Genomic DNA, 27757 nt, shown 5'->3' with positions numbered 1-27757 from the left:
GGTTCGGGGCAGGGGCGGGGCGGGGCTCGAAGCAGGGGCGGGGCGGCGCTCGGGGCAGGGGCGGGGTTCTGGGCAGGGGCGAGGCGGGGCTCGGGGCAGAGGTGGGGTTCGGGGCAGAGGCGGGGTTCGGGGCAGGGGCGGTGTTCTGGGCAGGGGCGGGGTTCTGGGCAGGGGCAGAGGCGGGGTTCTGGGCAGGGGCGGGGCGGGGTTCGGGGAAGAGGCGGGGTTCGGGGCAGGGGCGGGGCTCGGGGTAGAAGAAGGGTTCGGGGCAGGGGCGGTGCTCGGGGCAGAGGCGGGGTGCAGGGCAGGGGCGGGGCTGGGACAGAGGCGGGGTTCGGGGCAGAGGCGGGGTTCTGGGCAGGGGCGGTGCTCGAGGCAGAGGCGGGGTTCGGGGCAGGGGCGGGGTTCGGGGCAGAGGCGGTGCTCGGGGCAGGGGCGGGGTTAGGGGCCGGGGGCGGGGCTCGGGGCAGAGGCGGGGTTGCGCGAGGCGCCTCAGATCCGCCAGGTGGCGCGCGCGTGAAAGAAATGGATCGCACGTGGCTGTGTTGCCGTGTGGGTGCGCGCGCAGTCTTGCGTATGACGCCAGCGCGTACGTCCGTCCCGCCCCCTGCCGTTGCCCCGCCCCGGCTCTCTGCCGGCCAATGGGATTTAAATTCCCGTCGTGCCTGCATCCGCTTTCCTCCGACGTGGCCCAATCGGTGCCCGTGGGCCGTCGCGATTGGTTTGCCTGGGGCCCGGCGCCGGCGGCCGCGCCAATGAGCTCCTGCCGCGTCCGGGCCGGGTCTCTTCCGAGAGGCCGGGGCCGGCGGGGCGCCGCAGCTGCCGGCGGGAGGATGGCGCGTGCGCCCGCCTGGGCCCTGGCCTGGCTGCTGCTGTCCTGGCGCCTGCCCGCTGCCGGTACGCGGGGCCGGGGGCGCGGGGGTGGGCGCCGCGGGGGCGGGCGCCGCGGGGGCGGCCGGGTTCCCGGCGGCTGTGGGGGCGCGGGCGGGCGGCCTGGTCCTCGCCGCCTTCGCCCCAGCCGCCTCCGTTGTCGGGTTGCGGCTCGCCGCCCCGCAGAGCGGTCGCTGACTGGCGGGTCCCGGGACCGTTTTCTCCCCCCGCGCTGCAGAGCCTGTGGCCGTGATGTCGGTGGACGTGGGCAGCGAGTCGATGAAGGTGGCCATTGTGAAGCCTGGCGTGCCGATGGAGATCGTCCTCAACAAGTAAGCGGGCTGCCCAGGCCCCGGCGTCAGCGGCTGCCTGCGGGGCCCGGGCGCCTCAGGACTCGGCGGGTCGGGCGGGCAGGGCTCCCTCGGCGCCCCTCAGCGGGCAGAGAATGGGGTTTTCACCCGGCGCCCTGGAACTTGGCAGCCGTTGGTAGAGTGAGGGCCCGTCCCGCTCCGCTCGCCGTTGGAGGAGAGCGGAAGTAAAGCGAGCGTTGTCTAAGCATGCAGCAGCGCGCTCGAGAAGGCTGCTTGGGAGCCGTTCTTCTTCGCCGTAGGCCGTGGTGTTGTGGCCTTACACCAGAGAATCGATAACGTGTTATGAGGCCCTAGGCTCGGTGGGTATCTGAGCCGTCTCATAGTTATCATAGTGAAATACTCACCTTTGTGCGCCAGCACGTGAATCGGAGCAGAAATGAGTCACCTCATGTTAAGTTCTCTCACGTTATGGGAGGAAAACAACCTGCCTGAGCGATGTCTGTCCGTGTTCTGGTGAAGCATGCTGTTTGCCCATGTCGTGAGGAGTGTTGGGAGATATGAAAGCTCTGAAGGGAGGTGCTGCTGCTGCAGCCCTTCAGGCGAGCAGAGGCTGGCTTTCCTCTCTGTAGGTGGTGTCCGAGCACCCTCCCTCATTCTTTCTGAGACGGAGGCAGCGCCCTTCCTCACTAGGGACTCGGTACTGAGCCTTCACGTGTTCCAGCTGGTTTATTCCTCTCTACACAGGGAGTCCAGAAGGAAAACGCCCGTGGCTGTTTCTTTGAAGGAGAATGAGCGTCTCTTTGGTGACAGCGCTCTAGGAATGGTAGGAGTTGCTGTTACATATTGTGCTAGCTGCAGTTCCTCTATGCAGAGCGTGTGTTCCCCCTGCTGGGTCCGTTGTGATAAATCTCTGAACTAGATATTTTTACTTCTTGTCCTGTGTTTCTCTTCTCCTTGGTGTGTTAGTGGTTTTCTGTACTGCTTCTTTGTGTACTGGTCTTGTGCTCCTACCTCCCGTAACAAGAGCTGTTCACTGCATAGCTTGGGAGGGGTTTGTGTGACAACAGCAGAGCCAAAGAAATGCGGCTGGGTGATGTGCTATTTCTTTCCACAGTCCATAAGGACCCCTAAGGTGGCATTCAGATACTTTCAGGATCTGCTGGGTAAGCGTATTGATAACCCCCACGTGGCGCTGTACCAGTCCCGATTCCCAGAACATGAACTGGTGAAGGATGAGAAGAGGCAGACCGTTATCTTCAAGCTATCCCAGTAAGCGGCTACCTCTGGTCTCCCTGTGGGTGGGAATTTGGCCACTGGGATTTTACAGCTGACTCTGTTGCTGTAATTTTATTTCTTGTCTTTTTTTCGTAGAACCATACAGTATTCTCCAGAGGAGATGCTGGGGATGGTCCTGAACTATTCACGTGGTCTGGCTGAGGAATTTGCAGGTTGGAAAGATTTAGCTGTTTCTTACAGTGTTTTTGCGTTTGTGCACTATAGGATTTGAGCAGGCACAGATAATGTCTGAAAATCCACAGAGTTTTAGGAATGGGATGGTTGAGTCTCTTTAGCTGTAGGCTGTAAGCAAGACTGAGCAGCTATGAAGTCATTGTTTTTTTCTAATATGATGTGAGTTTGGGGTCTTATTCCTGTTCTCGGGGGTCGGCACCCCAGACCCCGCCCAGCCTTGCAGCGCAGGAGCCTTACGGGCTTCCTCACTCGTGTGTGGGGCTCGAGCAGAGGCACATTGGTGGGTAACTGCAGGGGAAGATGGAAGTGGCTCTGTCAAAGTCTGTGTTGTAGCTAGTCTGGATGGTGACTTGCTGCTGGAGCTGAACTACAATTAAAGAGCAAAAACTGTGCCCCATTGTGAGACCTGGAAACAGATAAGAGACTGTCGTGTGTTTTCTGTGCTGGATTGCTAGAGAAATACCACAGTAATGAAAATCAGGTGAATTTCATTGATGTGCTTGGCTTGCATCATTACTAGCAGCTGTGTGTTGTTTGGTTAGTAATACTGAAGCCAGTCCAGGGACTTTTTACTTGGAGAGGGAACACCATCCGGTGCTAGAGTAAGTCTCCACAAAGATAACATTTGTTGAAATCTGAGGCATCCCAGAGCATTTGAGAGTAACCTAACATGTGAGAGAGAAGTCAGTAGACAGGTGGCTTTGTGAGAATCTGCAGAGCCTGCTCTGTTTCAGTGGGACACAGACAGATTAATCCCTGATGATCCTGGCTGCTGATGCTGCTTCAGGATTGCCTTCTGTGCGAGTCTTTACCTTGGATTTTCTGGCTTTGCTAATGTCACCCTGTTACAATGAGTCTTTGCGTGTGGCTAAACCCATGGAAAAGCACATTCCCTTGCAACTCTTTCAGAGCAGCCCATCAAGGACACGGTGATCACGGTTCCTGCCTACTTCAACCAGGCAGAGAGGCGAGCAGTTCTGCACGCTGCTCACATGGCCGACTTGAAGGTGCTGCAGCTGATCAACGACAACACCGCTGTAGCACTGAACTATGGAGTTTTTAGGAGGAAAGACATCAACGCCACCGCACAGGTAGGTGCAGTCGGGAGATGCAGAGAGTCCCCTGCGAGTGCCTGTGTGTGGAGTGGAAAGTGCCACAGATAAGGTCAAAAGCACTAACTGTGAGGAAGTGGACTCAGCTGGTTGATAGGTCTCCTCTGTTTTTCTGTGCTTGTCAACAAGAGGAGGAGATGAAACCCTCTGTGAAGGTGTGGTGAAGCCTGAAGGCTTCTGGAGTGAGGGCAGGTGGCTGGGGGGTTCCCGTTTTGTAAACCTGTGTTTGTTCCTTGCCCGTCAGTCGGGGATGGGGGGAGAATAACGTTAGCGAGTTTCTGAAGACCAACTCTGAACTACTTGATTTTCCTGAGCTTGAAGAAACTGTTAAAGAGCAAAGCTTTGTTTTCTCATCTATGAAATGGATGAGAGAAGTTTTCTTGTCCGCTTGTCAAGCGTGACCCTGAACGTCTCCTGTGTCTGATCAAAGTACGAGTCCTGTCCTTGCGGTGTAAAGCCTGGCTAGGGAGCAGGCAGCCTTGGCCTGTATCGAGCTCGGACAGGGGTGGGTTCTTTCCTTATCTGTGGGGGATATCCAGGTGTTTCTGCTTCACTGTCCCAGCTTCTCTTTTCAGAATATCATGTTTTACGACATGGGAGCAGGAAGCACCGTTTGTACTATTGTTACGTATCAGACAGTGAAAACTAAGGACTCAGGAACCCAGCCTCAGTTGCAGATCCAGGGCATTGGGTAAGAATTCAACATGAGTTCCACAAAACCCGCAGTTCTCAGGAAGGAAACCATTTGTTTCACAGTCTCTTCTAAATGTGGAGTTTTGCCGTGAGGCTTCGGCACAGTAATTTGGGTGGCAGTGGGAAATGTTTGGAGCGAGAAGGCTACAGCTGGTAATAATTCTGGTGTTGCTGTCTTGTGCAGAAGGTACGTGAGAACTTCCAGGAGGCAACCAGTATACTTAATTTGCATCAGGCTTCCTTTTTTTTCATCGCCTCGAGCCATTTTATCGTAGTTCCATTTTCCATGATCTTACAGAAATACAGCGTGTCAGTTTGAAAAAGCAGAATATTCTTCTAGAGAGGAATGAAAACGCAGGGCGTTTGCCAAATGGGGGGGTGCTGTGCATCGCCAGCCCAGCAATTTTAGCTTCAAAACATTAATACTGCTGTTTCCAAGAAAATACCTGGGACCCGAGACAGTTACTCTTTGGCGTCTCAGTTGTTTGGTGTGCTGGGCAATAAGGCCTTTACTGGAAATGTAACGAAGCTTTCTGCTCAAAGGTTATTGTGATGGTGAATCTTTCTTTTCTTTGTTTCATTGTGTGTTATTTTTGGAACAACTGTTGTTCTTTCGCAGTCAATCACAGCTGATAGTACTGCAGCTACTTTTGGCCACTTGCTGCTCTGCATATTTGTGAAATGGTACGTGAAGTTTGTTTGTTTCAACTCGGTTTAAGTTGTTGCTTCTCCGTTCGTTCTTTTGTTCAGGTTTGACCGTACTCTTGGAGGTTTAGAGATGGAGCTTCGTCTCCGGGACTATTTGGCGAAGCTCTTTAATGATCAGCACCCTTCAAAAGACGTCCGAAAGAATCCCCGGGCCATGGCCAAACTACTGAAGGAGGCCAACCGCCTGAAAACTGTCCTGAGCGCAAATGCTGACCACATGGCACAGGTCTGACCTTCTGTCACAGGGTTTCCAGCTTTTTTAGGACTGAGGGTGGGGTGGGTTGAGGACGGGTGTGTAGGAACGCTGTCCCTCAGCAGCGTGGCTGTGCTGAAGAGCATCATTCCTGGGGTTCCAGGGTTGCTGGCGGCACTGGTGGTTCTGCTCAGTTCCGCTCAGCTTGTGCCCGCTCAGTACCTCTGGTGGTTAAATGGGTGGGTTGGATGAGAGTTAGTCATCTGAAGCTTGGTGAATCAACTTTCGCTGAGAGAAGCTGTGCTATGTCCACATCCCATCCTCTCGTCACCTTAGTGGCAGAGTTCCAAGGAGTGCGCTCAGGTCCTAGGTGTGTGTTAAGAAAGATGGAACTTTTTGCACACGGGGCAAGTCAGGCTAAGATTTTGCTTGGAGAATGCTCCACAAATAATTTCATTCTGTCTTGTTGGACTTTTTTTTTTTCCTGGGCAGATTGAGGGGCTGCTAGATGACATAGACTTCAAGGCCAAGGTCTCAAGGCAAGAATTTGAGGATTTGTGCTCTGACTTGTTCCAGCGAGTCCCAGGACCTGTGCAGCAGGCTCTGAGCAGCGCAGAGATGAACCTGGTAGGTTTAGGAATGCAGTAACGAGACTGAAGTTTCGATGCATGGAGCTGCTGTCGTGTCACAATCAAAGCATCTGTGATTGTGTTCGCAGCTCTGCTGAGGGGTACGGGTGCCCACTATTGTAACAGCGGTTTTGCTGCTGCAGTGAGGTTACATGCTGGGGTGTCAAGCAGGAGTCTGTCATGGCTCCCCGCGCTGTGTGCCGGAAACAAAGGGCTTGGGGAGGTGTTTCCTTCTGTTAAAAAAAACTTCACTGTTGGGCTGGAGGTTTGAAACACTCATTCCTTTTTTTTGTCTCGAATTCTGGTTCTGGTCTCTCTTCTGAAGTTTTATCTCAGAGTGCCTGGAAACAGAGTTGTTGCCGTTCGGGCTTCTCCTTCTGACTCTCCCTTTAAGAAGCCCTGTTGCGGACTGCAGTTGGACCAAAAGCGATGCGGTCCTTTGGAGAGACTTGCTGTTTTGTTGAATGCTCACTTTTCAGGGTGCCAGGATGCTCTTGAGCATCTTTTGCCTCTCTATGCGAATGCAAGACCCTGAGTCACCTCTGAGAGCCCGAGTTTCCATCTGTTCTGGTCCAGCTTGCTGTCCGAGTCATGGACTTCTCTGGCATTAAACTGTAGTCTGTCTGATTTTGACTCAAGTCCCACGTTTTGGGTGACTTGAAGCAGTGGTCGTGTTGTCCCTGTTTGACGGACCTGACTCCAGGTTCCTGGAGTTGGCGTGGCTTGTGTCAGCCTGTCTGAGATCTGTCAGGCACTGACGTGCGCTGGGACAGCAGGACGTAGCACGGGTGTTCTCGGAGCACCCCATCAGCGTGTGGTGACCAGGGAAGGAGCATAGGGAAGCCCTGAACGTAGCTTTCCAAAATTGCTTTCTCAAGACAAGGTGACTGTTTCCAATCCCTAGGATGGAATTGACCAGGTGATTCTAGTTGGCGGTGCCACACGGGTCCCCAAAGTGCAGGAGGTTTTGCTGAAAGCTGTGGGCAAGTGAGTATGTGAGGCCCCCTTCTAGTCTGTCTCCTACTGACAAGCCGCTTTTCGTGGCAGCGGCTGCAAAGCTGACATCTGTTGCTTTTCGCTTTGTAGAGAAGAGCTGGGCAAGAATATCAATGCCGATGAGGCTGCGGCTATGGGTGCAGTCTACCAGGCAGCTGCTCTGAGCAAAGCCTTTAAGGTGAAGCCTTTCGTTGTGCGGGATGCTGCTGTGTTTCCTATCCAGGTAACCCTTGGCTTTATTTCTCTTGTGCGAGGTACGGGTAAAAGGGGCTGTGCTGGCAGAAATGTTCCTGGTGGCCTGTTGCATTTCTGTGAGTGAGGCAGTTACAGAGATCTTTCTGCCAATCTAATAAAGAAAGCAGAACAAAGTCAGCCCTAGTGTAGAAGTGCTGTATGCAAGAAGCCAGGCGCATAGAAGCGTCTGTCGAGGAGTACTTGCCTCTCCCCCAACTGTTGCGTGAGGTAGAGCAGCCAAACACTGCGGCAGCCTCTGGCAGCCTCTGACCTAAGATGCCGTAGGGGAAGTCGGCAGTTGCTGAGTCATGTTTTCTGTTTGTGATGCAGGTGGAATTTACTCGTGAAGTTGAGGAGGAGGATAAATCCAAGAGTTTAAAGCACAACAAGAGGATTTTGTTCCAGCGCATGGCACCCTATCCACAGCGCAAAGTTATCACTTTCAACCGCTATACGGATGACTTTGAGTTCTATGTCAACTATGGAGATCTCTCTTTCCTGAACCAGGATGAGATGCGGTGAGTCGAGGCAAGCATCTGAGCAGACAGCTCCACGGCAGTGCAATACGCCTAGCTGGAAAATTTTATTGGCAGGTGGGCCTGTGAGCCTGACTGGCCACCAGCACGTATTTGCAGATCTGTTCTCAGAGTTGTGTGCACTTCAGCTAACCGAACTGTGCTGGCTCCTTGCTTTGTGCAGTTGTCCGTCGCTGCGGACGTGACTGTGAGAAGTGGTTAGCTGTTCTGAAGCATGGTTGTCTCAAGTTTTCTCTCTGCTTTCATCTCTGTGTTGTCAGGATTTTTGGTTCTCTCAATCTCACTACTGTGAGGCTAAAGGGAGTCGGGGACAGTTTCAAGAAGCACTCAGATTACGAATCCAAAGGCATCAAAGCTCACTTCAACATGGATGAAAGTGGAGTGCTAAGTCTTGACCGGGTAAGCACCACCCTCTTGCAATGTTTGTCAGCCTATGTGTTTTCCAGTTCTGTCCCTCTCTCCGGTGTTGATGATCCCTCCTTAAAACTAATTCTGTGCTCCTGTCTCCAAGGTGGAATCTGTGTTTGAGACCTTGGTGGAAGACAAGCCGGAGGAGGAGTCAACACTGACAAGTAAGTGCTGAACTTTGATATTCGTACCTGCAGTAGCTGGGATAACTGAAGCATATCATTGCTTGGAGCAGAGCAAGCAAAGTAATTTTGGGACGTGCAAATTAAACAGCCATAGCCTCTGACCATGTATACAGCTCCAAAATGCCTAAAAGCCCTTTGCAAGTGGCTTCTGGGTGCTGCCGGGAGCTCTGAAATGTCACAGGCTCCTAAGGTGACTATGGCATGCATTGCAGCTTTCCTCTTTGTTTGGCCACAGCTGCTAATTTAGGGAGGTCTGTCCTGAAGGGAAGTCCTGCATCTGCAGCCCCGTAGCGTTCTCCCTGCTCGTTGTCTGGGTTGCGATGCCTGTGCCTTGTGTTACTCAGGTTTTAGAGCGTAGGCTTCCCTGTAGAGAGGAGTTGGAAATCTGCGTGTTTGGAGGTGAAGGGGAGACGCAGGGATGGCTAATGCAGCCACAGGTTGAAGCTTGAAGCTTTCTTAGTCGATGTTACAAACTTCAGGTCCTGTTCCAGCAGAGGTAGAGTTCCTACTTGTCTCTGCACGCAAAAACACAGAGCAAGGTCAGAGAAGGATGAGTTTCTGGAGTGTATGTAGCTAACCTACACCACCAAGGGAGGTCCTTGGTGATCGTTATGGTTGTGAGGGGAAGAACTGAGAGCGGAAGATTACTTTTGTCCTCCTCTGGGTGCGTAATATTCTGGAATTTTTTGTCTCCTATCAACAGAACTTGGAAACACCATCTCAAGCCTGTTTGGGGGTGGTGGTGGCCCTGCACCAGAGACTGGAGACAATGTGACAGACTCGGTTCAGGTGAGCCCCAGGGTGGCTACTAGAGGGAGGGAGCCCCTGGGTCTTGCTGTGGCTGCTAAAGAGTCAGCAATTCATGTGAGCAGAATTAAAGGTGTCTGGCAGCGTGTCAGGATTTTAAATATTTCCAGAAAGCGCTGTATTCCTCTTCCGTTTCACGTGGTGTGCGTTTAAAGAAAGTCATCATCTTTTGCTGGCACGTCCAGCAGTGGTGGACCCACGTTACAGGACTTGTTTCTGAGGAAGTCTCTTGTTGCCAGGTTGTCCTGGTGCTCTGTGGATGGGCCTCTGCCTGCGTGTTGTCTGTGCGGGTGTCTAGCAGGCTCCTTGCTTTCTCCCGGGCTGTACAGGCACAGTTGCTGTTACGCTGGCAGTAGTGATTAGTTTTCCTGCTAGTGAGACGAAAGCTCCTTGTCACAAAGTCGTGTGCTGCGCTGAAGGGACTCTTAATTAATATTCTAGTTCAGCGCAGTCCCCGGCTAGCGTCTCCGGTCGCTGTGGGTGTGTTGTTTTTCATCCGGGTGTTTTTTGCAGAGAATTATCTGTTCTGAGAAATATTTGCATGGAATTTCTGCATTAAAGACACTGGTTTGGTTTCCCCTTTACTTGCCTGTGATGAGCAGGAAGAAGAAGAGAGCCTAGCAGAAACAGGTAAAGAAGAGCAGGGGGAGAAACAAGACCAGAAAAGCAGTGCAGAGGATGCCGGTGAGGAGCAGGGAGAAGAGAAACAGCAGTCTCCAGGTCAGGCGGAAACTGCCCCTCCGAAAGCAGAGTCACAGAAAAAGGAGGAAGAAGGCGAGAAATCGGAGTCTCAGGTGAGCGTCAGATTGAAGGAATGGGACTGTGATTTCAGTGTCCGAGAAGTGGAATTTCCTCTGTGGAATTCTTCTTTCCCTGTTAGTACCCCACCTTGGAAAAAAGTTGCAGAGTCTGCGGATCTGTTCCTTTGCCTGAGAATATACTTTATCTGTTAACAGGATCCCAAAGAAAAGAGAGAAACTGCGAAAGAGGAAGAACCGTCCAAAAGTTCTGGTGACAGCACAGCTACCAAAACGGAGGAAGAGAAGAAGATCAAAGCACCTAAGAAGCAGAAACTTGTCCATGAGATCACCATGGAACTGGATGTAAACGATGTGCCTGACCTGCTGGAGGACGAACTGAAGAGCTCGATGAAAAAGTATGTTTGAAACGGCTCTGCTAGGTTAGAGCTCCAGATAAAGGAAGCGAATTGCTTTGGAAGGGTGATAGCTCACGCACTGCTGCTGTCCTCAGAAGCTGATGTGTGTGATGTGGTGCTCATCTAAAGGCACTTCCTACCTTTGATTTCTGTTCTCTTTGCATGTTAGACTCCAGGACTTGACGGTCAGAGATCTAGAGAAACAGGAAAGAGAAAAATCGGCGAACAGTTTGGAGTCGTTCATCTTTGAGACCCAGGTAAGAGCGGGGTATAAAGAAATGAGAATTCCTGGGGAGCCAGCAGAAGTGTTTTATGGCAGTTTGGCTGATGTGAATGCGAGGGAGTTGTCTGAGCTGGGGGATGCCGATCTGAAGAGCCCAGCTTTCATCTTTCAGTCACTTTTTCTGCTACCGTTAGGCTTCCCAAGCCCATGAGGACTTGGGAGGTTTCCGCAATACAAAATGAATGCTTTCCTTCAGCATGTCTAACACATTGAACTTTGGGCTTCTGGTGTCCCTTATGTGCACTTACCTGTGTGGTCTGGAATGATCGCTACAGCTTCTGGAGAACTGTTGTGCAGGAGAGGCAACTAATGTTAAGTGTGTGTGAAATTATAGTTGTTGCAGCTTTACCATCTGATACCTGGTGTGTGCGTGTGTCTATATACCTGGTGTATTACCGTCGTGCTCCTGGCAACGCTAGAAACAGGAGCTCAGGTTTGGGAGGGCTGAACGAGAATCTCCTGGCCAGTGCAGGCAGCACCCCAGGAGTTCACAGCCCAGCCCAGCTGCAAGTGGGCGACCTGGTTGCGTTTATGCTTCCGCACTCAGTGGTATTTGACGGGAGTGCTTGCTTGGTTCTTTTCAGGACAAGCTTTACCAAGAGGAATATCAGTTCGTCTCCACAGAGGAGCAGAGAGAAGAAATTTCTAGAAAGCTGAGCGAGGCTTCCAGTTGGATGGAGGAGGAGGGCTATGCAGCCGCAACTAAGGTATCGCTGCGTGTAGTCAGGATACCGGTCTGCTGTCGCTGACATGGAAACGACCGCACAGGCTGACAGAGTATTGGTCCATCTCAGTCCTTTGTGATCTGGTTCTTGAGAGTTTCTTGCTTCCTCAGCGCATTATGCACAGAGCAAAATACGAAGTTCTGCCAGCCATGGGTGCGTCTTCAACAGCTTCAGCAGTAACCGGTTGATTCCACGTAAAGCTTAGTCACGTGGCTCTTTTTACTGTATTGGAATAGTATCTTTGATAGAGAGAATGACAAAAACTGCAGTTTTAACTTCTGAGGTTTACCGTATTAGATAGCGGGCAAACTGATCGTCTCCTTTCTCCTCTCCCCCATTTGTAGGAGCTGAAAGACAAGCTTTCAGAGCTGAAAAAGCTTTGTAGGAACCTCTTCTTCCGTGTCGAGGAAAGGAGAAAGTGGCCGGAACGCCTAGCTGCCCTGGAGAGTCTGCTGAACCACTCAACCATCTTTCTCAAGTAAGAGCAAGCTGTTGGGAGGGAGAGTCGCACAGCTGATAGTGTAAGAGATGCCAACAGAACACGACCAGAGCGAAAGTGGTCTGGAAGTCACTAGTGCTTCTTGAGAAAAGACGACCAAAGCCCTGCTTCCTAGTGCTCAGTACTGCAGAGCCCGTTAACACAAGCATGCGAGCTCTGTTTCACCTGGGCGGACGGGAAGCGTCCAGTGCTGTACATGCCACTTGCAAGCAGATTTCTCTGTCTCAGGCCTACGGCCTCAACTTTTTCCTTCTTCCTTGGTTTTCTAATCTCGTGACAGCTGCATTTGCTGGCTCTGTATTCCCTTCTTAGCATGAGGAGACTGATTTAGGACTCTGTTTCCTGCAGATGCAAAAGACGTAAATGTGAAATGTACTAATTGGTCGGCAAGTGCAGTGGCTAGTTATTGTTATGCTTACTGGAGCGGTAAAGACTGAGTTGCCAAGGTCTGGTCTGTTTGGTTCAAGAGAAATAAACTTTCTTCTTGCCTTTAAGGGGAGCCCGAATGATTCCAGAGTCTGACCAGATATTCACAGAGGTGGAACTGAGTACGCTGGAAAAAGTCATCAATGAAACAACGGTGATAAAGGATGGAATGATTCTGGGGGACGGTGGAGGTGGCAGTTTGGGTTGTGTTTCCTGTCTGAAGTAATAGGTCGGGTACTTTCACTCGAGGTCATGGAGTAGTGCGTGCATGCCTTGTTTCCATGCCGCCAGCAAACCTCCTCTGTGTTTCAGTGTTTTCTAATGCCCAGCTTGACCCTAGACTGCTTGGCGGGAGGATAACAGTTCGTGTGTTGCGTGTGGACAGTTGTCTCTGGGAGCGGTGGCGTAACCCAGTAATCTGGCTGTGCTTTTTAAAAGCAGCCGCTGGGTTGTGAGGGTTCTCTTTGTTCCTTTTGTCCTGTGTTTGGGTAACTAAGAAACTGGTGGAAATGTAGCGGGGAGCAGCCTTATCCTGAGTAAGTTAGAAGGCCCAGGAGTGGTGACTTTGAGATACTGTGACATACAGTGGTTTCTGGAACGAGAAGGCATCTGAAAAGCACCTCTTCCCTCCTGTCCCACAGATTTGGAAAAACGAGACGCTGGCTGAACAGAACAAGCTCTCTCCTACTGAGAAACCCATCCTGCTGTCCAAAGATATAGAGCTCAAGATAGCAGCCCTGGACAGGGAAGTGCAGTATCTTCTGAATAAGGCCAAGTTTGCAAAACCCAAACCCAAAAAGGAGAACACCACCACAAAAACCGATTCGGGCAAGAATGCTACAGCAACCTCTGAGGCTGAGAACACTATCCCTCCCACGGAGGGGAAACAAGAAGGTAAGGAGCGGGTGCGTAACTCCTAGTGTGTAATTACCATGTGCAACACACACCTCTGCCTTGAGTGGAAGGGAACTAAGTAAGTGAAGGCAATAGTTTACTGTAGGATCAAATGATCCTGCTCTTAGTTTTCAGAGACAGCTGGGAAAATCTAGGTATGGCAGTGACCTTTTCCCCCCACCATTTGTTTGTTTTGTTTTCTGGGAAGCAACAGAAAATATTTACAAACTTCCTAGGATGGTTAGTCAGTATCTGTCTGGTTGGCTGGCTGCCTTGTAAGAAAGACAAGCCATCAATTCTGTCGTGGGTGTCCAGAGCAAGTATTCAAGGTCGCATCCTGTATTAAAAAAAAAAAAATTCTCCTGGGACACTAAGACTTGCGGTTTTCTGAATTTTTTAAGATCCTCAGGTTCTGAGTGCCCTGGTCCTTTCAAAGCTAGACTGCTGTTTGTCAGCAGAGTTCCCTGCCAGTTACTCTGGCCTGAGTAGGAGATTCTGCTTATAGTCACAGCTCCAAAGGTGACTTGCCTGTGCAACCAGTGAATCTCAAGGCCTTCTAGGGACGTAAAGCCTCGCAGACAGAGGCAGCGAAAAGTAAGGAGCAGCTCTGTGATGCTTCTCTGAGTGTTAGAGAGATCCATTGTGAGAGAGAGTTACTGCAGTCTTGCTGAGGCACCACAGCGGGCTTGTTTGTAAAACCTTGCTGCTGGCCACGAATCTCCCTGAACCTGGTCTCCTGTGTATTCTCCCTTAACTTTTGTTTCTTTCTGCTTTAAACACAGACAAACCTGAGGATACCAGTCCAGCCAAGGAACCTCCTACAGCTGAGAAAGTAGTGATAGAGGACGAGCCTGGATCAGACTCTGGTGAGTAAATGTTTGCCTAACAGTCTAGAACTTGGTAGCTACAAGCGCAAGCTGTCCCTGTGCGTCTTTACATCCTTTTAGCTGTGGGAGGTAGTAAGACGGTAGAACCCCTGATTAGGAAGCAATTGCAAATGCTACAAAGAGGAAGACACAAATTCCGGTCCCTTGCTGTTCCTACGTTTTTATTGTTGGGTGTGAAGCTGTGATGTAGGCCTGCCTCCTGCCTTGGCAGCTGCTTTATGCCTCGGTCTTTGCTGCTTATAGCCAGTCCCATAGCTGCAAGGCTGTCTTTGTTGAAGAGCTGATGTGCAGGCGTGTGGTTTTTCTGCCAGCCCTATTCCGAGGACAGCAGTGTTCAACAGGTGGAGGGCAGCAGCGTCTTCAGCTCTTTGGAGCTGAGTATCAGTCCTCAAAGCAGCCCCCTGACTTCTGTGCCCTAGCCTGGGAGCTTGGTGGACTACTTAATGAATGCCAGGGACTTCCAGTGCTGCTTTGTGTGCTGTAAAAACTGCTGCAGTGTCTAATGGAGTTCACTTCCTTACGCAGGGTCCAAAAAAGAGAAGAAGACAGAAGCTGGAGGAGAAGGCAGGAAAAACGATGAGCTGTAACGCCCCTGAAATCCCACTAGTGTCAACATCTATTTATTTCATGGTTACTTTCTTGTTTTTCTAATGGACCTGGTTAGTCACAATGTAAATGGAACATGGCAAACAGTCTGACAACAAAATGGGATAGAGATGTAAATTTTATTTTTTCTTTCTGGGGATTTTGCCGCTACTAACTTAGTGAATTGTTTTTTGGTTTTCTTACGTGTTTCAAGGTGGCAGTGTGCCCACTGACAATTGTCTTGGTACAGAAGTCACCAAAGTGACTTTTCTGTGGAGGGGAAGCAGTAAAGAGACACCTTAAGCTTTCGGAAGTAGCGTGGAACATGAGCTCTGTGCCGCACCTTCTCTGGTGGGGATAAATGGGAGGAACGCCAGAGCGTCTGTAGCTGAGGTGGTGGTGGTGTCCTTGCCTGCGAGGCGCTGGCGTAAAGCAGTGGCGCGATGTCAGCTGAGGGGGTGGGTGTTCTCGTTCGGATTTGTGGGGTGGTGGAAGAGAACTGGGGAGGCTCTGTGCCTCGAGATAAGAAAGCGCCTGTTTCCCGTAGGCCGTTGTTCAGACCCTCTCTCTCTGTGCTCGGTAGCAGAGTCAGAAAACTGTGAGTCGAGACCTGGCAAAAAAGATTCTGTTTGTAGTTTACTATAAAGTGGAAAGTTTGGGAACGGCGGCCCCGGACGCGAAGGAGACGGGGAGGAGAGAGGTGTTGGTGCCGCGGCCGCGGCGCAGGGTTGGCAGAAGCAAAGCTGGCGCATGGAACCGCGACGTCCTCGTTCCTCTGTACCCCGCGCGCTCGGCCCAGCTTCGCTGCGCCCCTCCGTGACCTCGGCTCCCGGCCGTGCTCCATGCGCATCTGGTGTCGCTCTCCATTTTGGCCTCTTCAACCGAAAAATAAAGATTACGCTTCCCGACCGTCCAGGGAGAGGGGTCCCTTTGTACCGGGCAGCACGGGTACGTGCGCGGGGGCGGAACGGGGGGGCGCGGGCGCGGCAGCCGAGGGGGGCCGTAGGGCGGGTGGACCGGGGCGGGGGTGCGGGCGCCCAATGGGAGCAGCGGGGCGGGGCTTCCGCGGAGGGCCGGGCCGCGGCGGGGCCGGTGGCGCGTGGCGGTCGGGGCTCCGTCCGCGCGCGCCCGTCCGCCCGCCGCCCCCCGGCGTCGCCGCGCCCAGGGGCCGGGCCCTCGGCCCCCCGCCCGCCCGTCCCCTTCCGTCCACGGAGGAGCGCGGCGGGATGGCGTCCGGCGGCTACGGCCGGTACCGGGCCGTGATCTTCGCGGCCATGTTCGCGGGCTACACGCTTTACTACTTCAACCGCAAAACCTTCTCCTTCGTCATGCCCGCTGTCATGGCTGAGGTGCCGCTGGGCAAGGACGAGCTGGGTGAGTGCCGCGCCCCGCGCCCCCCCGCCGCCCGCTGCGGCCTGCCCGGTGCTGACCGCGCCTCGGGCTCTGCCCCGCCGCAGGCCTCGTCACCAGCAGCCAGTCCGCGGCCTACGCCGTCAGCAAGTTCGTCAGCGGCGTCCTCTCGGACCGGGCCAGCGCCCGCTGGCTCTTCTCTTCGGGGCTGCTGATGGTGGGGCTGGTCAACGTCGCCTTCTCCTGGAGCTCCTCCGTCGCCGCCTTCGCCGGGCTCTGGTTCCTCAACGGCCTGGCGCAGGGGCTGGGCTGGCCGCCCTGCGGGAAGATACTGCGGAAGGTGAGCGCCGGGCTGGGGGGTGGCGGGGAGGCTGCCCGGCTGCGTGGCCCTCCCGTCAGCAGGCCGCTGCAGGCCGCCGGGTGGGAGCGCCGGCTCCGAGGTCGGAGGAGGTCACGCCCGCTCCCACCGCCTGCTGCGAGCCGGGGGGTCAGAACCACTGGCTGCGCTGGCCTCTGCCCGCGGAGCAAGTTTCCGTGCGCGAGGTTCTGCTCATTCTGGCAAGGATGCAGAAAGTTCATTGGCGCTCGTGTTTGCGCGCCTCGGTTCTAGCTCAGCTTGGTAAGGAGTGTCTGCTGGCAGCGGGCCCGCGCCCTCGGACTGAATTCAGGGCTTTCTCAGCGTGCGAACAGAGGTCTGCTCCTCTCTCCGCCGTTGTGGCGGTTTGCTGCTGGGCGAGGGGTGATGAGCAGAGTTCCATCTGCGTGCCCAGGGAGCTCGGGAATTGCAAATTGCAGGCTGTTCGGGTAGAAAACCGGGTAACGCGAGGAGGAACAGCGTGAGCTGAGCCTCCAAGCCTCCTGTATTTGGGTTGTGTGAGAGGTAAATGGAACAGATTGGTGTCTGCCCTGGGACAGAAGGAAAGAAGGTCGGCTGTGTGCTGCCCTCTCTTGAAAGAAGTAAAATCCGGGAACGTACGTGCTTGCGGGACGGGGAGGGGAAGACGAACATCTAGCCTCCTGTAGCTGGCGAGGACTCTCCGGGATGGCTGCATGCATGTAAGGAAGGTCCCGAATAACGGCACCAATGCACGTAGTGTTTTCTGAAGACGTTCGTGGGTGCAGCTCTTGGGTGTTTTCCTGCCGACAGCCACCACCCAAGTGGTTCTGGCTCTGAGCGTGCGCTGCAACGCAGAGCCAGTTGCGCCTGATACTTAATGCAACGGTGAGCCCTAAAGTTACCCTGTGACCCCCTGCGTATCCGATCACGGTCCTGTGCTAGCAGACCTTTCCAGGAGGATGCTGTTCCTAGTAAGTGAGTGCGCAGAACTGTGTGCTCTTAAACTTGCCTCTCCTGTCCTACGTCTCGGTTTCACCGTCTGTAAATGGAAATAGCTCAGAGCTGGCTCGTGGTACGAGCACCTGTCGGGCTCCGTGGCTGACGCTTGTGCAGCGTTTGGAGGTCCCTGCGTGACTACGGTAGCGAAGAGCAGGCCCTCCCTTTACTTGCTGTTGTAGAGCTGGGTCTGCGTTGCCCCAGGCCTGCAGCGCAGGCAGCGTCACTCTCTTTCTCGGACCTCATGCCATTTTTCTTGTTGTTGCACAGTGGTTTGAGCCTTCCCAGTTTGGGACTTGGTGGGCAATCCTGTCTACAAGCATGAACTTGGCCGGAGGCTTGGGCCCCATTGTCGCTGCTCTCGTGTCTCTGAACTACGACTGGCGCATGACGCTGTCCTTTTCTGGCTTCATCTGCGTGGTTGTCTCTTTTGTTTGCCTTGTCCTGATTAAAAACGAGCCGTCGGATGTCGGGCTACCCAACATTGACCAAGGAGCCAAGAAAGGGAAGAAAGGTGAGCGAAAGACCTCACTGTAAGTGGGCAGCCGCAAGAGATGGGGCGGTGCCTTCTGCCTGTGTTTTGGTGCAAACGTGTCGTGCTCAGTGTACAGACCCCCTTCTCGGGGGGGTACTGGAGAGAGGGAAAACGTAACAGCAGGGAATGCTTCCTTAAGCCTGGCCTGTCTGTCCTTCGTGTTACCAGAGGACAGGCGGCTCTCCCCTCAGCCAGCCGTGGGTTCTCTTGACCCCTGGCTTGCAGTGGACTCTGCTCAGTGCTTCCTGTCCTAGCCTAGGGCATCGAGTTAGTAAATGTTTACTTAAGACTGCTGAGTGGTGCTCCTCTGAAAGCAGAACAGGTAGAGGGGAGTTGCAACAGAGGCTTGCTGTAGGATTTGAAAGGCAGATGGAAACTCAGCCTGCCGCCCGCACTGTCCTGCGATGCCTGTGCTGCTAGGCTTGACCTCTTTGTGTACAAAGCAGATACTGCTTCCCCAGAGCATTCTCTGGGGACGGTAGGTTTGTAGGCCGCCTTGGATGGCTGACGCAAAAGTAAAGGTAGCCCCTGAAAGTTGGCATCTTTGTTTGGGTCTCTGCAGTGCCTTTCACAGGCAGAGCTTAAAAGCGTTAGCACAAAATGTGGAGAGGCAGATCTTTTTTCTGACAACCTTTGTGAAGAGTTTATTGGCAACCGCAGTGGAGAGAATTACTGGGAGTAGTGTTTTGATTATTCTTTTGAAATGTTTAATGAACGTGGAATAAATTGACAGAGAAGATTCTGAAATCACATCAAAACCAGAAGAAGGGGGAGGTGAAGCCATTCACTGCCGGCAGCTGTGAATACCTCCCTCTGTAAGGATGTCCTTACGCGTGAATCCTGATTGCAGATGTGTGCCGCTGAGTCAAGGTGGTTCAGGAGCTGTGCTCACGCAGTGCTGACGTTCCTCCTGATCTTCCTTACAGGTTCCTCCAGCGACAACAGCACTTTGACAGAGCTGCTGCTCTCGCCATACCTCTGGGTGCTCTCAACAGGCTACCTGGTCGTTTTTGGAGTGAAAACGTGCTGTACTGACTGGGGACAGCTCTTCCTGATCCAGGAGAGGGGACAGTCCATGCTTGTGGGTAAGATGCAAAGCTGCGTGCTTGCCTGCTTGCCTCCTGCCCGTCCGGTCAGATACACGTAGTTACTGGAATAACTCGGTGATCAAGTTGCTGCGTGCGCCGCGTGCCCCTGTGTCTTGACCCAGGGCCCTCCTGGGACTGGCCGACGAGCATTCCTGTACCAGAATGAGCCGAAGGGCCTTGTCCAGCATCGCTGCTCTGTGCTCGTGCTGAGCTGGAGGCAGTTCAGCTCGGTCTAAAGTGTGCAGCAGCTTTGCTGCGGTGACTGCACCTGATGGCCTGTTCTTTGCTTCACCTGTGTTCTAGGTAGCTCCTACATGAGTGCCTTGGAGATTGGGGGCCTGGTGGGAAGCATTGCTGCTGGATACCTTTCTGACAGAGCAGTAGCAAGAGTAAGTACTCTGGACCCTCAGGTGTGCTGGGCAGTCGACACAGCGTCGATTTGAGCCGCTTCAGATTTTTTACATTTGTTTTTGGCTTCTTTCGTGAGCGCTTAGAGATGACTCCCTTCCCCCCCCCACCCCCCACCGCCAATACCTGCACCAGTAGTGGAGCAGATTGTTCGTGTTGCTCTGGGGATTCAGGATACGCACAATACAGAGGCAGGGAGCTGCTGCCTCACGCTAGGAAACAGCCGTTCTCAGTACCGTGTTTCTTTTTGCTGTCTTCCCACGCTCTGCTTTTGGATGCAGTTCTGTGTCTAAACTACCCTGCTTTGAAACGGGACTTTTGAAAACCAGACCGTTCTTGATTAACCCATCTCTTTCCCTTCACGCGGAGGTAGGTGGGGAGGGACACGACCCATCTCAACAGCTCGGCTGAGGCGCTCGGTCAGGGTGGTGTTGCCGCTGCGTGGTACAGCTGAGAAACAGGCCCATACGCAGTTCTGCTGCGCGCACGAGGGCAACTGCTGAACACCCTAGAAGGTGCTGGGAAATACGTGTGTTGATGTTAGGGATTGCGGTACGCCTGTCGGCTTTAAGATGCTTGGTCTGTTTAATTTGTTGGCTTTACTGTGCTCTCCAGATTTCTGTGTTGAAAGAGATCTGGTTGTTGACAATTGTCTTCTGGCTGAAAAAGAAAAAAGCCGCACGTTAAAATCCAGTGGTGAGATCTGAAGCCAAATTCAGGGTGGCAGTAGGGGGCAGTTGATAACAGAAGCGTCACTCATCACTAAGAGCTGCTTCTTTAGCACACTTTCACTGCAGGCAGTCCCTAAACCAAACCGAGAAGTCTGGCTAAGAGGTGTGCTTTCGATGCGCCGTCCGTGTTTCTGACGGGGCTGCATGGATGGCGTTAGTTACTACAAATATATAAAACGGACGGGGTCCTTCCAGTTTCTGGCCCTCAGTTTCCCTTCCTGTGTTCCAGGTGGGTCTGTCAAGCTACGGGAATCCTCGGCACACACTGCTGCTTTCCATGATGGCCGGGATGTGTGTGTCCATGTTTCTCTTCCGCGTCACGGTCACCGGCGATTCTCCCAAGGTAAGCCATGCACGAGAGCAGCTGGCCGTAAGTTGTTGGGATAGCCCTTTAACGGTGAGGAGTTTGATGGTGGGGAGCGTGACTGTTTTCTTCACCCTTCCCGAGAACTGCAAGTCTGCATTTTCTGTGTTTACCCTGCAGAGAAGGTTAACTTTGTCTGGTTTACACTGCTTCTGCTGCCCGAGTTGGCTTGGGTAGCCTGCGTTGCCGGCTGTAGCGTAGACTTGACTTGCATCTGCCCTAATGGTTGCTAAATAAACAAAACCTCTTTTCTCCTTTCCTTTTTTTCTTCTTCAGGAAAGTCACTTCTGGACTGTAGCCTTGCAGCCTCTAGCTGACCTTACAGGCCTAAAAGAACATGAGGTTTCTGCCTTGCGTTTTTTCTCCCTCTGCCTGTTTCTGCTTTCGCTGATCTGCCTTTTTCCTTTCCTGGGAGGTTGGTTAGCACTCGAGAGCTTAGAGCCAGGGCATTGAGAAGATTACTGTAAGTTCTGCAAAATAAACCTTTTCTGATCATCATTCGGTTACACAAACTGACTTTAGAAGTCTGAATACAAAATTTTTAATTCTTCGGTAGAGCGTTCTGAGGATGTTTGTTCATCAGGTAAAACGCAGCCAGTTAAGGGATCTTGTGAGCGGGGTCAGGAGGAAAGACTCTGTTCCTGCAGATGCCTTCCTGCTTAAGCTCGGCAAGTGTTTTCCTAACTCTCTGTTTGTGTTTCCCATCCGGACAACAAGATGCCATTTACTTCCTGCTAGGCTTCTCAAAGCGGTGTTTAGAGTTCAAAAAGCGTGCTGTAATCTCGAGGTGGTCAGGTTGCTTACCCTTTGTTGTCCTTTCACAAGTGACTGACAAACTCAGGGCCAGGTAGTTTTCTTGGAGCGTAAGCTAACACCAAAGTTCAGGCTGTTGGGGTTTTTTGGGTTTGTTTCTGTGCTTTTTTAGCAGCATAGAGGTTATCAGATAGTGGGTGCTTGCAAACAAAGATGCTCCGATCAGTCACTTTTATCTAGAACAAGAAAGGCTTTTTGTTGTTGTCTCCAGGATCATCTTTAAAAGCGACTCGATTCCCAGCTCGCTGTTGTGATTTCATGGGCTCGCTGCCCATCTCTCTCGCAGGAGTTCTGGTTCTTTCTTGCGAAACAGCATGTATCGTGTGTGTGCATGGTGTAGGGGACAGAGCTGCAGGAGAGAGGAGAGCCTGCGCTGGCTAGCAAGCCAGTGTGGCGGAGGTGCAGCTGGGCTGCGTGTACGTGGGGCCTGCCATGGGCTCGAGCTCTTCTGTCCGCAGGCCAGGGAGCTGGTGTCAGCCTGAAAATGTCAGAACCCCCTCGTACCGTGCCTAGGATCTGAGATTTGTCAGCAGCTGCTGACTGACAGTGGTGAGATGCACGGATCCTGTTTCTGATCTTAACTTATTTTGACAGCTGTGGATCCTGACTCTGGGAGCTGTGTTTGGGTTCTCCTCGTATGGGCCGATCGCCCTGTTCGGGGTTATAGCCAACGAAAGTGCCCCTGCCAACCTGTGCGGCACCTCCCACGCCATAGTGGCCCTCATGGCCAACAGTGAGTAATGCCCGTTTCCCCAAAAACCGAGAAAACCTCTTGTGTGTTCTTCACGGAATGTTACAGAGTGTTAGGGGTTGGAAGGGACCTCTGTGGGTCATGTAGTCCAACCCCCCAAGGGTGGGGTTGACAAGGCATGGTCTTAGCCCCTGGGTGCCAAGTCTCTGATCACGGGGAGGCCCCAGGGAGGCGGAGGTAATGGAGTCAGAAGCCTCGGGGATGCTTCCTGCTGTACCTGACAGGTTTGTGCCCTAAGTTTAAGCCAGGCCTGAGGAATCTTTATACATGCAAAAACAAGTATTGGCAGATAAAACTGAGACGCTGGAGTGTTGCTAGTGTTCTGTTTGTTCTTCCTTACAGTCGGGGGTTTTCTGGCTGGACTACCTTTCAGTACCATTGCCAAGCACTACAGCTGGGCCACGGCCTTCTGGGTAGCCGAAATCACCTGTATCACCAGCACAGTGGCTTTCTTCCTACTGCGGAACATCCGCACCAAGATGGGCCGGATTCCCAAGAAGGCTGACTGAGGGGAGGCTGCTTGGTGAAAAGGGTGCTCCCATGCTGATGCGAACGGTGCCTGGTTTTTGTTTAACTGGCCTAGGAGTGAGTTTACCTATTGCTGCAACCTAGATTAAAATGTCTCAATTTCTCGCCCACTGTCACGTGCCTGAGGGCACAAGGTTCCTGCTACTGATCACGTTTTCCCTCAAGATGTGATATTTCAGCTAGTTTACATTTGCAGTGATTTTACCGTACCTCCTTCTCCCGGCACTGTTGGCGAAGCAAGCAGGCGCCGCAGCCTGAGCTTCTCCACGGAAGGTACTCTGAAATGGCGGCTTCAGGCGCCATCACGTTTAGTTTGGTCCTTACTGCTCGTCTCGGCCATTAACTGTCAGTTCCGCCCTGTCGTTCAGGGGTGCCGAAGCGAGCCTTCGCCGCTGCGTTCATTCGTCCTGTCCAGCTGCTGTAAGCGGTGTGCGTAGGTGCGAGCTCCCTGCGCGCTCAGCCCTGGTGCAGCGACAACAGCGAACGATGGTTGCTGCAGCTCGGCCTCGCGGCTGACGTGAGCCGCGTGGCTTTAGCTTTGCCCGGGATGAGCTGCTGGGAGCCAGGGCGCTGTTTTGCTCTGGACAAGCGGAACACCGATGCGGTGCTGTGGCAGGGCTCTCTGCAGCACTTAGAAATAGGCACGTTTCCAGGAAATTCTTGGCGCTTCAGGGGAGCGCGTTTAGAGCGGATCCTTCTGCTGTTACGATTCCTGTGTACAGTGTTAATGATTTGCAAGGGAGGCAGCTGCTGCCAAGTCAGCTTGTAGCGAGCGCTGCAAATCAGCCAGGAAAACTAACCCGGCAGCAGGCGTTGCGACAGCAGCTGCCGCCCGCCCACCGCTTCTGCAGCCTGGTTTGGGGAAAGCTGGTACTTCTAGCACCGGCTTGCATTTTTCTCAGTATAAGCTGCGTAGTCTAGCGTGTTTTGGGTCGAGAGCTGCATCTCTCACGGCTGCGAGCAGGGGCTCGGGCTCCTCTGAGCATCGGCCATAGCAGAGCCACCGCCAACAGCCAGTGTCCTCGAGCAGGCAGGCCCAGCGCTCTTTGCAATAAGTCGGCACAGGTTTTTAACTGGTATTTTGTTGACCATTCTTTTTTTCCCTGGAAGAGACAAGTTCAGCTGGTGCAGAACCTGCATGCAGGTACTTTGCTGAACAGCTCGGTTGCAAGAGTAGGTAGCCAGCCTTAATTAAAACAATGGAAGCGAATTGCATTTTGTACTTAATTATGTGATCTTCTACTATCTGTGAAATAAAAACGGAGCAGTGTCACATGGGCTCTGGCTGTCTTACGGAGAACAGTGCAAGCAGAACCACCTGAAGCGGCTTACACTCGAGGTGGGTGCTACGGGCGCAAATTCACCCTGCCCACAGCAAACAAGCGGCCACCACCTGTTTAAGGAACGTTTATTACTTCTACAGAGAAGGCCTCTGCAGAACCATAAGTTAGAGCTATACAGGAATGATACATATGTACAATTAGGAAATGAGAAAACCATCGACTGCGGTGAGGCCATGGGCCCGCACCTTATCTTTCTTTCTTCATTCAAGGGCAGCGGAGCCGCGACAGCAGAATAAGCCTCTGTGGCCCAATGTAAACAGCAGTAACAAGTCTGTTTAAGGTAAATTTCACAACAAAGGGGATAAAACGGTATCTTGGGAGACAGTGAAGGATGCTTTGAGGATACGCAGTCTCTGCTGCGGAGGAGAGAGCTCTGGCAGAGGCCAGCTGGGGAAGAGAGACACCCTGCCCTTCAGGGAAAGGAGTCGGGGTGAGGGGTGAGGCTTTCTCTATGATCCAGGTCCGAAGGGTCCCGCCTTCTCTGCCACCTCCAGAGCGAGCTTCAGGTTCTGATCAAACAACTCGCATCTGCAACAGTCAGAAAAGCAGAAGGGGATGACAGAACAGGCTAACAAAGACGGGATCTCCCCACCCTTTGGCTCTGCGTCCTTCAAGGAGAGATTCCGTAAGTCGCGAGGCAGCTGCCTGACTGCTGTCAAACTTTGGCTTGGCCGTTAATTATGACTAAGGCTTCCCCTATGGGCTCAAGTGTTGCGTGAGGACAGCAGGGACTGTACCAGGGAAGACCACCTCCCCCTTCCCCCACAGAGCAGCACTGGCAGAAGCACAGGTCGGTGTCCCATCCCCACAGCAGCGCGCTGCGCCTTTCCCCTTCCCTCAACCTCTGGGTCCGCTTTGCTGCTCCACTGCAGGGCTGTCAGCATTCGTCACTGCCCAGGCAGAGAGTGACGAGGGGTCGTGGCTGCACTCTCGGAAGTGGGCTTCCTCTTTACCTGATTGGCATCTCCAGGGAGTAGAAAGGATTCTTCAGGGCAAAGTCGGAGTAAATCTCATAGATCTTGCGCAGAAGAGAGTCTATGCCCGCCTGCCTCGGGTCCGCCAGAACCACGAATTTGATCCCTGGAGCCACAAGGACAGACAGACGGGGAAGGCCAAGCTCCGCGCCAGCCCCGGCCAAGCAGCACGGCGCCGGGTGCCCGCGGCCGGACGGTACCTGTCAGCGTCTGGAAGCAGTGCAGCTTGAAGGTGTCGGTCTCCAGCATCTCGATCCCGGAGCTCCCCACCTCGGGGGACAGCTGCGAGCCGATGGCGAACAGCCTGCGGGGAGACAGCCCTCAGCGCCCCTGCCCCGACCCCCCAACCCAGCCCTGGCCCGGCCCGGCTCACGAGTGGAACATGGAGGCCAGCATCAGCTTCTCGTTGGAGGAGAGGCGGTGGCGGCCGAAGCGGATGGACACCGGGTAGTTGGCGGGGTTGCCCAGGAACTCCAGCACGTCCTTCCCGTCCGCCGTGCAGCGCCCGTTGACCTCGGCGCCGTTGATGGCCAGCACGGCGTGGCCCACTGCGGGGACAGCGCGGGGTCGGTCGGCGGGCCGGGCCGGGCCGCGCCGGGCCAGCCCCCCCCGGGTCCGGTCACCCCGCCCGCCGCCGCACCGCGGATGCCGTCGCGCTGCCCGAAGGCGACGACGACGCGCTCGTCGTGCGGGCGCAGCACGAGGTCGAGCGGGAAGCTGAAGGTCTTCTCGGTGTCGGCGCGGGGGGCGTAGTGGTCCAGCTGGTAGATGAGGCCGCCCGCCTTGTTCACCACGTACACGCTGAAGATCGCCATGGCCGGCCCGCCCCGGAAGTGGCGTCGCGCCGTGCCCCGGAAGCCGCCCGGGCGCACGGGGCTTCCCCGCGCCGCGCGGCAGCCGCTTCCTTTCTCGGCCGACATCTTGGGGAAGCCGCCGGCGCCGCAGCATGGTGAGCGCGGGGCCGGGCCGGGGGGCCGCGGCGGGGCCCGCCGAGGCGCGGGGGCGGCGGGCGGGGGCGAGGGGGCCGCCGGGGGGGCCGCGCCCGCCGCTCACCCGCCCGCCTCTCTCTCTCGCCCCCGCAGCCGCCCAAAGACGACAAGAAGAAGAAGGACGCGGGCAAGTCCGCCAAGAAGGACAAGGACCCGGTCAACAAGTCCGGCGGCAAGGCCAAGAAGAAGGTAGGAGCGTGCCCGCCGAGGCGGCCTGGCCGGCGGGGAGGGGCGGCAGGCCCGCAGCCGGGGGGTGCGGGGGCCCGGTGCGGCTGCCCGGGCCGGCTGCCCGGGCCTTGGACGCGTGCGTGGCGGGGGGTGGCCGGGTGCTCCTGGCGGCGGGGGGGGGAGGGTGTCCCGCCGCGTTAGAGGTGCTCGCCCTTCGCCGGCGGCCATCGCGCGTGGCGGCGGTGAATCCGAGCCCGAAACGCGTTGCCCCGTTGGTTTGGGGGTGCCGTAGGTGTGGTCGGCAGCGCACGTCTTCGCAGAGACCGTCTGGTGCGTCTCGCTAGTCCTCCAGCGTGGGGTGCGATGCGGAGGCGCCGAGCAGCGCGGTTCTTAGGCCGTCCCAAAGCTCGGTCTTTTGCTACTGTTTAGAAGGTGGCTTAGTGGGATTTTTTTTGCTCTGTTCAAGTAGAAGTGGTCCAAGGGGAAAGTGAGAGACAAGTTGAACAACCTCGTCCTGTTTGACAAGGCCACCTATGACAAACTGTGCAAAGAAGTGCCCAACTACAAGCTCATCACGCCTGCAGTTGTCTCGGAGAGGCTGAAGATTCGAGGCTCCCTGGCCAGGGCAGCCCTCCAGGAGCTGCTCAGCAAAGGTAAGCGCTCGAAACCGTGGAAAAATGGAAAGCTGCTTAGATTGGATGTTTCCTTCTCCCTGTTCGCCCAGAAAATTCCATGCTGCATCTGATGCCCACAGACTGGCGTATTTTTGATGAGCTGCTGCCTTAGCTAGCATTTCAAGTGCTCCACAGTGAGGAGCGGAGGCTCTGCTACATTTGGTGGCGTTGCTGTACTAAGAAAATGCCGTCAGAAGGATAGGCTGTGGCATAACTGCTGCCAGTCTGGAGCGAAAGCCTCACATAAGCGCGTGTAGCATTGGGTGCCCTGATGTTTCCAATCCCACTTCATCCGGTCTGCTGCTTTAGAAAGCGGCAGCACAACGTTCTCAGCGTCCTCAAATGATTTCCTTTTTCTCTAGGTTTGATCAAGCTGGTGTCCAAGCACCGAGCCCAAGTGATCTACACCAGGAACACGAAAGGTGGAGATGCACCGGCCGCAGGGGAGGATGCGTAGGGAGGTGAGACGGTGGGCTCGGTGGGGAGGTGGGTGGTGTTTGTCAGGACCCGCAAACGGCTGTGTGCCGAGTAACAGGCAGCTCCCGCCTTGCTGTGGGCAGGCCCCGTTTCTCCAGCTGCTCGCGCAGCTTCCTCGTGGTGGTATGGGAAGCAGCGCTTCTCCAGAATTAAGAGCAGCTTGGCATTTTGTCCCTGTTGGCTGCCAGCTGAGGAAAGCCGTGTGCTCTCTCCCGCCTGTGGGCTGCGGGGTCCGCGGGCATGTGTCCTCTCTGCTGCCGCAGGGCACCACGACAAAGCGTTCCCGTTGGAACAGAGCTTTCGGGCCATTGGCTTCGGGCTAGCTTGTTTTCACCTGGTTGTCTGATTTTGGGACTTCTTGCTTTGCAGGTTCTTCAGTGACCTCATCAACAATGTGTCATATGTAGATGCACACAATAAAATTATTGACATAATTTTTCTTGCTTTCTCAAGAACGTGTATGTTTCGTTATTGATGCATTATTGATAGCGGATTCTGGTATAGGTCATGGCTGTCTTGCTCTGCCAGCCAGTTTTTGCATTTACATGGTGTTACAAATGTACGGTGAACGCGCTTTTATATTGCAAACAGGGAACTTCCGCATTACCTGCAGCAGCCAGGGAT

The 27757-nt window shown here is 54.2% G+C and overlaps 4 protein-coding genes across 6 annotated transcripts; 3 read left to right on the top strand and 1 right to left on the bottom strand.

Annotated features, from left to right (window-relative positions):
• The first annotated feature begins 651 nt into the window (after nt 1-651).
• Nucleotides 652-15520, top strand: HYOU1 (hypoxia up-regulated 1). Its single transcript, XM_075442436.1, has 24 exons — nt 652-897; nt 1109-1202; nt 1926-2004; nt 2296-2450; nt 2553-2629; nt 3561-3742; nt 4339-4454; nt 5207-5390; nt 5850-5984; nt 6891-6973; nt 7073-7205; nt 7547-7734; nt 8013-8151; nt 8264-8324; nt 9049-9134; nt 9755-9946; nt 10109-10308; nt 10478-10565; nt 11176-11298; nt 11661-11794; nt 12311-12395; nt 12883-13135; nt 13918-14001; nt 14548-15520. Exons 1-24 carry the CDS (start codon nt 756-758, stop codon nt 14607-14609), a joined length of 3075 nt encoding a protein of 1024 aa, XP_075298551.1. The 5' UTR covers nt 652-755; the 3' UTR covers nt 14610-15520.
• Nucleotides 15521-15742: 222 nt separating this feature from the next.
• SLC37A4 (solute carrier family 37 member 4) lies at nt 15743-23781 on the top strand. 2 transcript variants are annotated; one of them, XM_075442587.1, is made up of 9 exons: nt 15743-15981; nt 16065-16297; nt 17561-17804; nt 18752-18910; nt 19217-19302; nt 20282-20395; nt 20693-20758; nt 21824-21962; nt 22323-23781. In XM_075442587.1, the coding sequence occupies exons 1-9, from the start codon at nt 15834-15836 to the stop codon at nt 22487-22489; spliced, it is 1356 nt and encodes a 451-aa protein (XP_075298702.1). In that variant the 5' UTR covers nt 15743-15833; the 3' UTR covers nt 22490-23781. The 2 variants fall into 2 exon arrangements, with proteins under 2 accessions (XP_075298702.1, XP_075298705.1); XM_075442590.1 differs by lacking the exon at nt 20693-20758.
• Nucleotides 23782-23899: 118 nt separating this feature from the next.
• TRAPPC4 (trafficking protein particle complex subunit 4) lies at nt 23900-25678 on the bottom strand. Of its 2 annotated transcripts, none has more exons than XM_075442594.1 (5): nt 25466-25678; nt 25199-25373; nt 25026-25129; nt 24805-24931; nt 23900-24379 (listed from the first exon to the last, which is right to left on the bottom strand). In XM_075442594.1, exons 1-5 carry the CDS (start codon nt 25638-25640, stop codon nt 24301-24303), a joined length of 660 nt encoding a protein of 219 aa, XP_075298709.1. In that variant the 5' UTR covers nt 25641-25678; the 3' UTR covers nt 23900-24300. The 2 variants fall into 2 exon arrangements, with proteins under 2 accessions (XP_075298709.1, XP_075298710.1); XM_075442595.1 differs by having other exon boundaries at nt 25208-25373.
• RPS25 (ribosomal protein S25) lies at nt 25663-27588 on the top strand. Its single transcript, XM_075442596.1, has 5 exons — nt 25663-25774; nt 25908-26003; nt 26452-26635; nt 27019-27117; nt 27503-27588. The coding sequence occupies exons 1-4, from the start codon at nt 25772-25774 to the stop codon at nt 27111-27113; spliced, it is 378 nt and encodes a 125-aa protein (XP_075298711.1). The 5' UTR covers nt 25663-25771; the 3' UTR covers nt 27114-27117; nt 27503-27588.
• Nucleotides 27589-27757: the final 169 nt, after the last annotated feature.

The sequence above is a fragment of the Opisthocomus hoazin genome, chromosome 24 (genome assembly GCF_030867145.1).
Source record: "Opisthocomus hoazin isolate bOpiHoa1 chromosome 24, bOpiHoa1.hap1, whole genome shotgun sequence".
NCBI lineage: Eukaryota > Metazoa > Chordata > Aves > Opisthocomiformes > Opisthocomidae > Opisthocomus > Opisthocomus hoazin.
Note: the sequence above shows the minus strand (reverse complement) of the source record. Positions and strands in the feature narration are given on the sequence as shown.

What these genes read in the sequence shown, in the direction of transcription:
- RPS25 (XM_075442596.1), top strand. An exon ending in GCGGCAAGGCCAAGAAGAAG is followed by an intron (nt 26,004 to 26,451) that starts GTAGGAGCGTGC and finishes CTGTTCAAGTAG; the next exon opens with AAGTGGTCCAAGGGGAAAGT. An exon ending in CCAGGAGCTGCTCAGCAAAG is followed by an intron (nt 26,636 to 27,018) that starts GTAAGCGCTCGA and finishes CTTTTTCTCTAG; the next exon opens with GTTTGATCAAGCTGGTGTCC.
- HYOU1 (XM_075442436.1), top strand. Translation starts at nt 756, where the DNA reads ATGAGCTCCTGCCGCGTCCGGGCCGGGTCTCTTCCGAGAGGCCGGGGC. An exon ending in CTGCTGTGTTTCCTATCCAG is followed by an intron (nt 7,206 to 7,546) that starts GTAACCCTTGGC and finishes TTTGTGATGCAG; the next exon opens with GTGGAATTTACTCGTGAAGT. An exon ending in CGAGCCTGGATCAGACTCTG is followed by an intron (nt 14,002 to 14,547) that starts GTGAGTAAATGT and finishes TTCCTTACGCAG; the next exon opens with GGTCCAAAAAAGAGAAGAAG.
- TRAPPC4 (XM_075442594.1), bottom strand. Translation starts at nt 25,640, where the DNA reads ATGGCGATCTTCAGCGTGTACGTGGTGAACAAGGCGGGCGGCCTCATC. An exon ending in CTGCTTCCAGACGCTGACAG is followed by an intron (nt 24,932 to 25,025) that starts GTACCGTCCGGC and finishes TTGTGGCTCCAG; the next exon opens with GGATCAAATTCGTGGTTCTG. An exon ending in TCCCTGGAGATGCCAATCAG is followed by an intron (nt 24,380 to 24,804) that starts GTAAAGAGGAAG and finishes TGACTGTTGCAG; the next exon opens with ATGCGAGTTGTTTGATCAGA.
- SLC37A4 (XM_075442587.1), top strand. Translation starts at nt 15,834, where the DNA reads ATGGCGTCCGGCGGCTACGGCCGGTACCGGGCCGTGATCTTCGCGGCC. An exon ending in AGCCAAGAAAGGGAAGAAAG is followed by an intron (nt 17,805 to 18,751) that starts GTGAGCGAAAGA and finishes TCTTCCTTACAG; the next exon opens with GTTCCTCCAGCGACAACAGC. An exon ending in AGTGGCCCTCATGGCCAACA is followed by an intron (nt 21,963 to 22,322) that starts GTGAGTAATGCC and finishes TCTTCCTTACAG; the next exon opens with TCGGGGGTTTTCTGGCTGGA.